This window comes from Notothenia rossii (assembly GCF_949606895.1).
Source record: "Notothenia rossii genome assembly, chromosome: 9".
Classification (NCBI taxonomy): domain Eukaryota; kingdom Metazoa; phylum Chordata; class Actinopteri; order Perciformes; family Nototheniidae; genus Notothenia; species Notothenia rossii.
The window spans coordinates 37181400-37194728 of record NC_136907.1 but is presented as its reverse complement, the minus strand read 5'-3'; the positions used below and the strand labels follow the sequence as shown (position 1 = coordinate 37194728).

Genomic DNA, 13329 nt, shown 5'->3' with positions numbered 1-13329 from the left:
TTCCGGGAGCTGTTGATAACACTATACTGGTCAAAGGCAAGAGGTCATTGATTTTGTTTCTAAAAGTAACAATTTTATCATTAAAAAAGCACATAAAATCATTACTACTGAGTGCTATGGGAATAGAAGGCTCAATCGAGCTGTGGCTCTCTGTCAGCCTGGCTACAGTGCTGAAAAGAAATCTTGCATTATTCTTATTCTCATCTATTAATGAAGAGTAGTAGGCTGCTCTCGCTTTACGCAGTGCTTTCTTATATTCATTGAGAGTAATATTCCAAATTAAACGAGATTCTTCAAGTTTAGTGGAACGCCATATCCTTTCAAGTTGTCTCGACTTTTGCTTTATTTTGCGGGTTTCGGCATTATGCCATGGAGCTAATCTATGTTGTTTTATTTTCTTCTTTTTCAAAGGAGCAACAGAGTTCAATTATATTCGCAGCGCATCTGTAGCACTATCAACAACATGATACATTTGGGGTGGTGTACATTTTGTATAAGTTTCCCCCCTTACATGCAGACATGCTATCGAGTTAAGTATTGGTGGAATCTCTTCCTTGCATTTGGCTATAGCACTAACAGATAGGTTTCTGCTGCAGGAGCTTTTAACTAATGCTTTGTAGTCTAGTAACAGTACTTCAAAAGTTACCAAAAAATTGTCGGATAAAGCAGATTTATGCGGTTCGACTAATAGTTGCTCAATTTCAATACCATAAGTCAGAACAAGGTAGAGAGTGTGATTATAGCAGTTGGTTGGTTTGTTTACACTCTGACGGAAACCAATAGAATCTAATATAGAGTTAAATGCAACAGTAAAGCTATTTTTATCATCGTCAACATGAATATTAAAGTCACCTACGATAATTACTTTATCTTTTTCAAGTACCAAAGTTGATAAAAACTGAGAGAATTCTGATAAGAATTCAGAATAAAAACCTGGTGCACGGTACACTGTAACAAATAAGATTGGCTGCAAAGATTTCCAGGTGGGATGCGTAAGACTAAAAACAAGGCTTTCAAAGGAGGTATAATTTAATTTTGGTTTAGTATTGATAAGCAGTGTTGGGCAAGTTACTTCCAAAATGTAATATATTACATATTACTTATTACTCTCTTTTGAAAGTAATAAGTTACATTACAATATTACTGTCTCTGAAATGTAATGAGTTACACTACTTTAGTCAGGGGGGAGTAAGCTAGTGTCCACAACGGAGGGTAACGTGATGTCCGCATCTGACCTGTTGCTACTGTCTGCAGTAGATGCAGTGTTGCTGGCGTTTACTGATGGTTGCTTTAACCATTTTCGTATAAACGATTATCCACAGATCAGATGTGTGTCACTGCTGTGGAAGCACTTTGGAAATGATGCACGTGCAGCGGAGCAGGTCACGCGCACCTGACACAATTTGTTGTTTGTATTTTTCGCTACGTTCTCTTTTTTGAATGGTTTCATAACGTTCAACTTCCCCGAAGATCTCGACGCGAAGCCTGAAGGGTAAACACCAGGTTTACTAATCTACCCGCACAATTTGTCCGGTGTCGGAATGTCTCGCTATGTTAGTACATTCTTAAAAAACAAAACACCATTTAATTTCGGGTTAAAATGTGTTGTAACTGCGTTACTGAGCATTGTAACGGGTAATATATTACCCACATTTCATTAGTAATGCGTTACATTACTTCGTTACAGCAAAAATTAATATATTACTGTAACTCCGTTACTTTTGTAACGCGTTACACCCAACACTGTTGATAAGTAAACTTGAGTCAAAGATTGCTGCAACTCCACCTCCTCGGCCCGTGCCTCGGGCAATATGAGTATTGATATGGCTGGGTGGAGTGGCCTCATTTATGCTGACATATTCTTCATGTCTCAACCAAGTTTCAGTGAGACAGCATATATCAATATTATAATCTGATATTAAATCATTTACCAATATTGCTTTAGATACTAGAGATCTTATGTTTAAGAGACCATATTTAATCTTCCTGTTTTGTTGCACTGTAGTAGTTGTTACATTTACTTTTATTAAGTTATTATGTGTGACACCTCTATTAGGTTTTACTTTAAATTGTCCTTGGGCAGACACACACACCGTTAATATTGGGTATTTTAATGGAGAGAGCGCAGAGAAACATATAAAACTGTGACTCTGCCTCCTGGTCTCAACTCCAGTTTGTCATGGATTAAGTCCACAAAGCTCTGAAATGTTTGCTGAAAGGAGATCTGCACCTTCCAAAGTAGGATGAATCTTAATCAGATCAGATTTCCCCCAGAAGGCTGTCCAATTATTTATGAAGCCCACATCGTTTGCTGGGCACCACCAAGACAACCAGCGCTGAAATGATGACATGCGGCTATACATGTCGTCATTGATCAGATTGGGGAGGGGACCTGAGAAGATTACGGTGTCCGACATTGTTTTAGCATATCTACACACCGACGCCACATTAACTTTGGTGCATTCTGATTGGCGTAAACGAACATCATTACCACCGACGTGAATAACAATCTTACTGTATTTACGTTTATTCTTAGCCAGCAGTTTAAGATGTGCCTCAACGTCGCCCGCTCTGGTCCCCGGAATGCATGTGACTGTGTGGAGGCTTTGGTCTCTAAATTCACGTGTCTCATAATAGAGTTACCAATAACCAGAATTGACTGCTCAGCGGGTGTCTTGCTGAGTTGAGAAAATCTGTTAGATAAGGGAATGGGTTGGTGGGGGCCTGCAAGTCTCGCTTTATGCCCCTTCTGAGCAATCACCCAGTCTCCTAGCTGCTCGGGAGTTGCCGGGGGACGGCTAGTACAAGCTACCTCTTGCGATCAATTGCTATAAAAACACTCTTCTACTAATACAGACGGTGTCACTATGCCGGCGGATGTGGCCGTTGTTGAAGCCTCTTCAGGCTCCGCATCGGCAGGCATCTCCCTCGGTGTGGAGCTGTCAAGCTCGACCTTAACTTCGCTTACAGCCGGCCAACTGAAAGTTGTTTTCCGTTCACGTTGTCATTTTTAGACTCCTTCGCTTCTTTGCTTGTGAATCCAAAAGCTGTGACGCTTGGCTGTTTTCCTTTTGCCATATTTTTTATTAAAAGGCCAGAGTTAAAAAAATATCAATATGAACATTTCAAATACCGCGCCGGCATCACCGCCATAACCATAGCAACGTAAGTAAGAATGCAGCGCCGCCACGTACAGATGGCAACAGCCAGACATATTCACAAATATAAAACAAATATTCAGAAACTGTAATGAACAATAACTATTATTTATTTCAAGAACTGTTATTTACAGAAACTCAACATTTCTAATCTGTGTAACACAAATATGCACGATTGTTTTGGGCTCCCCCTATTTATCTCAAAGTCAGCCTTCAGGGGAGCTCCCTCCCTCTTCGGGGGAGCCAAGCTCCCCCTAGCTCCCCCCCATTTCGAACAGTGTCTGTGGCTGAATGGCCAGCGATTAGGTGCGGCGCATTTATCATAGATGATCAGAGCTAACTGCCTGCCGTCAGATTTTATTTAAAAACAGATCTGATTTTAAGACTATTTCTGCGCTCATAAAGAATGATAAGAATAAGAATAATGCGTATTGAACTGGTTTCAGTAATTAGTGAGTTTATTTAACACTAGAACCGCCAATCGGGTCAATTTGTGTGATGTGTGTTGTGTGTGTGCAATGTAACTTTTTTTCAATAAAATATTAAAGTCTCCCAGTCCGTGACTTTTCCTGAAAGTGTGTTATGTATCACCCTATGTTGTTAAAAATTGCATTCTAATAGCGGGATTTGACGGGTTTAGGTAGGCCTATACAAAAACCTCTGGCGGTTCTAGTGTTAAGGTAATTAGGTACAGAACAAGCCCTTTTTTTATCAGTAACGAATTTAGCAGTTAAACATAAAAGTCAACTAACTGAGGGTCACTTGCAATGACAGTGTTGTGTCTAATTGTAAGCTTGTCACTCAGAGTAACCTACCGTTAATTTAGCTGCTGGAGAAGAAAGATCAACGGGGGAGGGGGGGAGAGAGCTGTGGTTGATGGGCCATTAGTTGTATAAATACACAGCTGAGAGCTGCCGTTTCATTCAGACTCTTTAAAAAACGGTAACAATGGACTATTTTTCTTAGCGGATGCATGTCAATTTAAATCAATACATACAACTATTTTTTAAATCAATACATACAACTATTTTTTAAATCAATAAAAACATTTTCTAAATCCATAAAAGCATTTAAATTAATATTGGGAGTCATGTCGTTACTTTGTTGAGAATGTGGCCGTGTAATAAGCGGGATAATTTGCAGCGACTTGTTCCTTATGGGGAAAATAACACCCGTCATGTGTGTGTAGAGGTGTGTGTGGTTAAAACACTTTCATGAAGTGAAGGAATTTCCTTCTATAAAACAGCTGTGGGTAGCAGTGAGTGTCACGGACATTAATTCATAGATCAAGGCAGACTGGTGCACACACTCTCCTGTCCTGCCAGGCGACACGCCCGTTCTAAGCCGTGTCCCTCACTCCTCACATCCCAAGCATCCTCAAAAAGTGTATTATGTTGTTACATCTCAGATGTTATGTTTCAGTTGTGCTCTGTCTATATTCAGTGATGCAAACTTGTCACCTTTCGGCGAATTTCGCCGTTTTGAATCCAAAATAAGTTGTTTGTGTGATTCTTGTAGATCTGCAATAAAAAATATGTTCGGGGTATGGGGGGGTCTGGGACCCGGAGTAATCTGCGGCCGTGAGCTGTTATGTGCCATCATGACACGCATGGTGTTCTTTTTTTATATATTATAATGAAGTACGAGCTGTGTGCTCGAGTCATCCTGCCTGTCGGCTCTGCTCATGGATGTATAATAAGGCTCTGCTGCTCCGAGATGATGGTCTAGCTTCAGCAGCTACATTACCTACGGGTGCGTTCGTTAATATTAACTGTGCGTCTGGAGTCACTGTGGCACAGACTGGACCGCTGGTGAACAGCTGTTAGAACGGGCCGTTCAGGTGTTCAGAGCAGAGCTCCCTGTCGGAGCGGCAGAGCGTGATGTGAACTGAAAAGTTTTTCTGTGGCAATATTATTTAAGGAGTCGTTGAGCTAGCTAGCTAGCATACATTGTCACTATCTGCTAACGTTAGCTTTAGCCTTCTATTTCTAATAGTTTTTTTCATAGGCTATAAACAGATGTGGTATAAGTATATATATATATTGTACTTGAGTAAAAGTAGAAGTACTCAGATCTTGTACTTGAGTAAAAGTAGAAGTACTCAGGTCTTGTACTTGAGTAAAAGTAGAAGTACTCAGATCTTGTACTTGAGTAAAAGTAGAAGCACACAGATCTTGTACTAGAGTAAAAGTAGAAGTACTCAAATCTTGTACTTGAGTAAAAGTAAAGCACTCAGGTCTTGTACTTGAGTAAAAGTAGAAGCACACAGATCTTGTACTAGAGTAAAAGTAGAAGTACTCAGGTCTTGTACTTGAGTAAAAGTAGAAGTACTCAGATCTTGTAGGCCTACTTGATTAAAAGTAATAGTCCCAGAGTGTAGGAATACTCTGTTACAGTAAAAGTCCTGCATTCAAAATGTTCCTCAAGTAAAAGTAGAAAAGTATTATCATCAAAATATAGTGAAAGTAGCGACAGTAAAAGTAGTCAATGTGCAGATTGTTCCATTTCAGAATAATAGATATGATATGTTTTATAATGATTGATCATGAAAGTGTTCTCAAAGCTGGTAAAGGTGCAGCTAGTTTGAATGACTTTGTATACGACAGGGAAGCTTGTGGATTTACTCCAGGTGGAACTAAAGTCGGAATTAACACTTGATTATATTTCACATCATTCATCCACATCTGTGAAGTAACTAAAGGTATTAAATACATGTAGTGGAGTAGAAGTACACCATGTACCTCTGAACTGTAGTGGAGTAGAAGAACAAAGTAGCAAAACATTGAAATACTTAAATAAAGTACAAGTATCTCAAAATTGTGCCCAAGTATAGTACTTGTTGAGTTTATGAACTTAGTTACTTTACACCATGTGGCTATAAAGATAAAAAGACTTAAGCCTTGCACAGAGGCATGAAAATACATTTTCAAAATGCTCAACAGTGCTGCCAAAATTATAAACTGACTGCTACACAATTTAAAATAAATGCTTTTATATATTTCTATTAGATGTGACTCTTTGGCGTTTCTGTTATTATTAACACTGCTGCTTTAGTTGTTCTGACTGCTAAAATCCTCTGTTATTCCGTTGGGTGGGGGAGCCGGGGGCTCGGATCCTTGTCACCTTTTTCATACCTGATGAGTTTGCATCCCTGTATGTTAAAAAGTCTCAGTCACCTTAATTCATGTAATAAAAACATCTCAGGTCAGTAACACTCAAAGCTAAATGTGCAATACCATGTTCAGCTATGTTACTATTTATAATGTTGTTGTTGTTACATCAGAAGATGTACATATTGGAATGATTTCTTAACTTACAGTAGGCTATTTTTTACAATGTGTGTTGGAAGGATTTATTAAATTACAATGAATATTGTCATTGTTGAAGGCTTTTAGGGAAGGGTGAACTATAAGCCTGAATTACATAACATTTTATACCTAAAAACATAAAAGCCACAATAAATAAATCACAATTATTCTAGTTATTTTTACCTCCCGTATTGCTTTCAACCCATCAGCTTTTATGGTGTTGTTACGTCACTAACTGTAAGCTTGTCACATACAGTCTATGGTCACTCAGAGTAACCTACTGTTAATTTAGCTGCTGGAGAAGAAAGATCAGGGGGGGAGGGGGGGAGAGAGCTGTGGTTGATGGGCCATTAGTTGTGTAAATACACAGCTGAGAGCTGCCGTTTCTTTCAGACTGTTTAAAAAACTGTAACAACTGACTATTTTTCTTAGCGGATGCATGTCAATTTAAATCAATACATACAACTATTTTTTAAATCAATAAAAACATTTTCTAAATCCATAAAAGCATTTCAATTAATATTGGGAGTCATGTCGTTACTTTGTTGAGAATGTGGCCGTGTAATAAGCGGGATAATTTGCAGCGACTTGTTCCTTATGGGGAAAATAACACCCTTCATCCAGATGAGGATCCCTCCGCTACACTTTGGGATCCTGATAGACCGACGAAGCTCCATTAAAATATACATATTTTTGGTGAATTACTGAGTTTAGGCACATTAATAACGTTTTAATGAAGTTGAATACAGTATATTCATATGTGTCAGTGATTTCATGTCAATTCGGCGAACATAAACATAAATGATCGTGGTGAAGATGATGATTAAATTAGGATTAAAAATCGAGAGCCGGGCTGCATTTCCTCCCGTTCGTTTTTTTCGAATAACAAAATGATTTTGTTAAATAACAACATGGTGATGTTTTGTAAATGATTACATGTCTCTTATTTAGCACAATAGTATGATATCCGTGACATATGGATCTTAACAAAGTTACGCTGTACATCCAGCGTACTGTATCTGACTTTATTTCACATGAGCTCCAGTGTGGAACCCCACTGCACCCCCTGGTGGATCAATGATCCATTGCAGCTGGCTTCATTATAATTACATTTATCTATCACGGGGGCGGTCTCAAGTCAAGCTGGAGGTTTTCCCTTAAGCGAGGGCAGATCACGTACCAGTTGTGAGTGCTTAAGCTGTAGTAACATGTGATTATAACGTCAGGTAGCTGCCGTGATCAAGAGTTTTAGAAACGATCGATTTAATTTAAGATAATACAAGCTATCAGCAGCAGAGCAAGCACACAGGAAGCACACAAGATAGCCCGGAAGTGACAATACGCTTACCGCAATAGTGAGGGTCCATGTAGAAAAATCATCTTGCATGAGTTATCTCTTGGAAACCTTTGGGCGAGCTCCCCCCACATTTGCAGGCACTGACAAAATCATAGACACAGACTGTCATGCCTTTCACGAAACAAAGCTTCCAAAACCTTTCAGCGATTCATGCCGGATATGTACAGCGTAGGGCACTGAAGAACGATGCTGCTCCTACTTTGTTTGGACCAGCGGGAGATTTGGGTTGGGCCTTTAAGTATTCATTGTTGTTTGTGTTTTTATGATGTTTAAAATAAACAAGGTATCTACCACGACTGTTTAAATGAGTAAACGTTTTTCGGAATGCTAAGTTGGGATCGCGGAGAAATGCTCTCCACAGACCCAGGGGCGGAGCTTCCTACAGGCAATATAGGCAGTTGCCCAGAGCGCCACCCAGAGGGGGGCGCCAAAAATTGCAACAAAAACAATTATTATTATTATTTTTTTTTTTTTTTTTTTGCTTGGCGCAGTTTTGGCGCCCCCTCTCTATATCTGCAACCATTATTCTTACATAAAAAAAAAAATTCTAACATAAGGGAAAATGAGCCAAAAATCTAAAACGGTCGGTCGGTCTAAGAGCCTCGGCTTTAGGTGTTCACAGTCAGAACATGTTAGAGCGCTGTGCATTGATGGGTATCGGTCAAGTGTTTATAAAATTGAGCGTTGAGGAAAGAAAGACTAACGTTAGAGAACTATGAAGAGGCAAAAGCCATCTGGGGCGCAGTATAAAAACAGAAGAAAAGAAGAAGAAGAGAAACGTGCCAAGGTGAAAGGTATGCAATTTTGATTGTATTGTCAACATTAGCGAATGGATCATGTAATCTTGCTAGTTAGCCAAGCCAACGTTAGCTAGCCAGCGTTTGTTATTGCCATTCAGTCGAAACTGTCATAAGGCTATTTTCTTTGTGTCATGAAATAGAAATATTAGTAATAATAACAATGTTAGTTTTGGTGTAGCGAGCTAGCCAGTGTGGTGGAATGTTAGTTAGTTGGTAACGTTAGCTAACGTTAAGTTTACCTCAGAAAGCACATTGACTATCCGAGTCAAACATTTGCCAAATTCAACCCTGTCATAATGTGCGCTAACGTTAGCTAACTAGCTCAGTGGTTCTCAACTCCAGTCCTGTTGAATGTTTTCGTTCCAACCCAGAACTAACACACCTGATTCAACTGTTCTAATAAGATAGGCATAGCTCTTGATTAGTTGAATCAGACCTGTCAGGCTGTCCTAATGCTTACTAACTAAATAATAGCTACATTTAACAAATGGAAATTATTCAATGTTGATAATACACATTTTGTTATTTCATTTTAGATTCACTTTTAAAATATCTGGGACCATCTGCTGCATCAGTTGACAAGGAACCGCCATGCACCTCAGCTGTGCCGGCTTCCTCAGGTGAGTGCAATGTGTCAATAGATGTTCCTGATGATAAATAATTGAATGTGAAATCCAGTCAATATATTTGCTCTTGTGTGTTCTTTCTATATTTATAGACCTAGAACCACATGAAGGAACGTCAGAACAGCAAGCTGCTCATCCTGATGAGATGACCACTGATTCCACCCTGCCACTGACCACTGTGTCTGTTTGTTCTGGTGAGTACAATATGTCAATAGATGTTCCTGATGTGATGATAAATAATTGAATGTAAAAATGACTGTCGTGCCATTTCTAATCCAGCCAATATATTTGCTCTTGTGTGTTCTCTATATATGTATAGGCCCAGAACCACTGCAAGGAACGTCAGAACAGCCTGCTGCATCTCATCCTGATTGCACCACAGATTCCACCCATACACTCTTCTCAGGTGTTTGCCTGATGAATGTAAAGATGTTTAGCTATAAACCTAATTGTCCTCATGCTTTCAAATAATTGCTTTCTGTTTTTATTTACATTTTACACACTGTCCCAACCTTTTTGGAATTGGGGTTGTGTGTGTGTGTGTGTGTGTGTGTGTGTGTGTGTGTGTGTGTGTGTGTGTGTGTGTGTGTGTGTGTGTGTGTGTGTGTGTGTGTGTGTGTGTGTGTGTGTGTGTGTGTGTGTGTGTGTGTGTGTGTGTGTGTGTGTGTGTGTGTGTGTGTGTGTGTGTGTGTGTGTGTGTGTGTGTGTGTGTGTGTGTGTGTGTGTGTGTGTGTGAAGATATTGTGAATATGAGGTGAGAAAATGTGCTTCACATGCCCTCCAGATGCAGCAAAGACAGACGATCCACTACCAACCGATCCTGCTGACTGCCCTTCACATCTCACAGACACAATGAGGACAGAGTTTGTTCGGAGAGGACCATATCAGATAACACCTGATTTCATTTTCCCAAGGAGAGATGATGGGAGAAGTTGCCACCACCAGTACTTCAGCAGGACCTTAGTAAATGGAGAAAGGATCAAAAGAAGTTGGGTGACATATTCAAAAAAGAAGAACAGTCTTTTTTGTTTTTGTTGTCAACTTTTATCTCCAAAAAAAATTCATTTAACAAATGCAGGACTGTCGGATTGGAAAAATGCAAGTGCTGCTTTGACCAGCCATGAAAATAGTCCGGAACACCTGAACAATTTGGCGTCATGGAAAGAATTGGCAGTTCGATTAAAACAAGGTACAACAATAGACAAACAAGAGCAGGCCCTCCTTGAGGCAGAGAAGAGTCGGTGGAGAGCAGTGCTGACACGACTGGTTGCTATTGTACAGTCTCTGGCAGGGCGAAATATGGCATTGAGAGGAAAGACAGAAATACTCCACTCTCCTTCAAATGGAAACTTTTTGAAAGAGGTTGAGCTTTTGGCGCAGTTTGACCCAGTGATGAAAGACCACATCCACAAGATTAAAAGTCAAACATCCCACCACAGCTACTTGGGCAAAACCATTCAGAATGAGTTGATTGAATGCATCAGTGGAAAGATTATATCAACAATAGTGCAAGAAATAAAGAAATGCAAGTACTTTTCCCTCATTTTAGATTGCACCCCGGATGTTAGCCACACTGAACAGCTGTCAGTAGTCATCAGAATTGTGACACTGGAAGAAGACCCCCAGATTAAAGAGCACTTCATGGGATTCCTAGTAGCAGAGGAGTCCACTGGTGAAAGTTTGTCCGCCCTGATTTTGAAGAGGCTGGAGGAGTTGCAGATTGCCTTTGATGACTGCAGAGGACAGTCATATGACAACGGCGCAAATATGAGAGGGAAGAACAAGGGAGTACAGGCCAGGCTACTGCAGTTGAACCCAAGAGCTTTGTTTGTGCCTTGTGGGGCACATACACTCAATTTGGTCATTGCTGATGCTGCCAAAAGCTCCAAAGATGCCATATCATTTTTTGGCATTGTGCAGAAGCTATACTGCCTGTTTTCTGCCTCTACACAGAGATGGGCCATCCTCAAGAAACACGTCAACCTTTCACTCAAAATGTGGTCAGAAACCAGATGGGAGAGCAGAGTGAAAGCTGTGGAGCCTCTGCGATATGAAGCCGCAGCTGTGAGAGAGGCACTGCTTGAGGTGAGAAACCAGGCCAAAGACCCAATCATCAGGATTGAAGCCCAGTCTCTGGCAGAAGAAGTGGGGTCATTCCGCTTTTCACTGTGCACAGTGGTCTGGTATGACATGTTAAGTCAAATTCAGCAGGTGAGCAAAGTCCTGCAGTCCCAAACAATGCAAGTGGATGTAGCAGTAAGTCTACTGAAAAAGACTGAAAAAGCTCTCAAATCCTACAGAGCCACAGGCTTTGTGGCTGCACAAACATCAGCCAAGGACATGTGTGAAGACATGAATGTGGATGCAGTCCTTGTGCAAAAGCGGCTGAAGTCAACAAAGAGGCACTTCTCATATGAGTCTCCTGATGAGCCATTGAGGAATGCCTTGCAAAATCTGGAGGTAACGTTCTTTAACGTGGTGGTAGATGCTGCAGTGTCAGCACAAAAGGAGAGGTTTACCACTCTTGAACATGTGCAAGACAAGTTTGGCATTCTGTACAACTTCCCAGACCTGCCACACTAAGAGCTGATGAAGCAAGCAGAGGCACTTGCACACACCTTAAGCCATGGAGGGCAATCTGATTTGGATGGGAAGGAGCTGGCTCAGGAGTTGGAAAATGTACCTGACTTGCCATCAAAGAGCATGACAACTCTTGAGTTGTTGAAATTCATACACACAAAGCAGCTCACCGAAATATATCCCAACTTGTGTATTGCTCTGCGGATCAGTGCAACGCTACCAGTAACAGTAGCTTCAGCCGAGAGGAGTTTTTCCAAATTAAAACTCTTGAAAACATACCTGAGGTCCACCATGGCTCAAGAACGCCTCAGTGGTCTGGCTGTAATCAGTATTAACCATGAGGTTGGTGGTCAGATTTCATATGATGATGTGATTGATGACTTTGCAGCGAGGAAGGCCAGAAGGATTGCACTGTAAATGGAAACCAGTAGGAGCTAATATGTAGGCCAACCTTGTGTGATGATAGGGAGTGGAATGTAAATAGTTCTTGAGACAAAGTGAATTTGTAATTTTTATGTATTTGTTTGTTTATTTAGCATATTATATTTTGATTATTTGACATGTGTAACATATTTTACAATACATAATTTTCTTTTAAAGCAAATGTGCACGTTATTTTATTGTTTGTTATTGTTATTATTATTATTGTTTGTTAGCTAAGTTGTTTGTTTTAATTCTTTAGTGTGCACTTTACATTTCTTCTTAATTTTCTTTGAAAGCAAATTTGCACATTCTTTTATTGTTTGTTATTGATATTATTATTGTTTGTTAGCTAAGTTGTTTATTTGTTTTAATTCTTTAGTGTGCACTTTACATTTATTCTTAGCTCTTGTTCTTGCTTGTAATAAATAAAGCTGCAGTACTTTACTGTATAACTGTTAAGATGTTTTGATATTTTTTTGGGGGGGGGCGCAGTGGTGAAGCTCGCCTAGGGCACCAAATGTGCTAGGTCCGCCCCTGCACAGACCCATGCTCACAGCGTTATAAACCTTTTTGTTACTCAATATCAAGCCACACTTATTGTTTTTACTTTGGCTATGAGTGTTTGTGTGTGCTCAGGATGAGTTTCGCTTGTTCTAGCTGTATTTGTTTCGCCGACACGGAAGCCCTGTCTGCTCCTCACAGCAGCTCCTCACAGCAGCTCCTCACAGCAGCTGCACGTCGCTTGACCAATCAGAGCACACTGGGCTCACAGGGAGGTGGGGGGGGGCGGGCGAGCTCCAACAAGCCGTTTAGGACAGAGAGTGAATACCGGTGAATACACATACTATACAGAGATGCTGTATGAAAAACCAATGTGAGTTTTGAAAATTGCACAATTTAAATCTATTCTAGTCAGGGCCGTGGGAAGTAGGGGTGCTGAGGGTGCTGCAGCACCCCCTGGTGGAGGACAGGGGATCTGCACTTCCACAAGATATAATACAAAAAAAACGAATTTTCAGCCTTGATGTAACAACATTCATAATTAAGTAAAGATAACACCCTTTTCACCCCGGTTAC

The 13329-nt window shown here is 40.3% G+C and overlaps 1 protein-coding gene across 1 annotated transcript; it reads left to right on the top strand.

Moving 5' to 3' along the window:
- The first annotated feature begins 8443 nt into the window (after nucleotides 1-8443).
- LOC307019627 (zinc finger MYM-type protein 1-like) lies at nucleotides 8444-12785 on the top strand. Its single transcript, XM_079650624.1, has 4 exons — nucleotides 8444-9243; nucleotides 9342-9443; nucleotides 9569-9655; nucleotides 10034-12785. Exons 2-4 carry the CDS (start codon nucleotides 9395-9397, stop codon nucleotides 11830-11832), a joined length of 1935 nt encoding a protein of 644 aa, XP_079506750.1. The 5' UTR covers nucleotides 8444-9243; nucleotides 9342-9394; the 3' UTR covers nucleotides 11833-12785.
- The last annotated feature ends 544 nt before the right edge of the window (nucleotides 12786-13329 follow it).

Bases quoted from the DNA above. Each gene is read 5' to 3' on its own strand.
- LOC307019627 (XM_079650624.1), top strand. From the start codon at position 9,395: ATGACCACTGATTCCACCCTGCCACTGACCACTGTGTCTGTTTGTTCT. The intron at 9,444-9,568 runs GTGAGTACAATA...ATATATGTATAG, and splicing joins CACTGTGTCTGTTTGTTCTG to GCCCAGAACCACTGCAAGGA. The intron at 9,656-10,033 runs GTGTTTGCCTGA...CATGCCCTCCAG, and splicing joins CACCCATACACTCTTCTCAG to ATGCAGCAAAGACAGACGAT.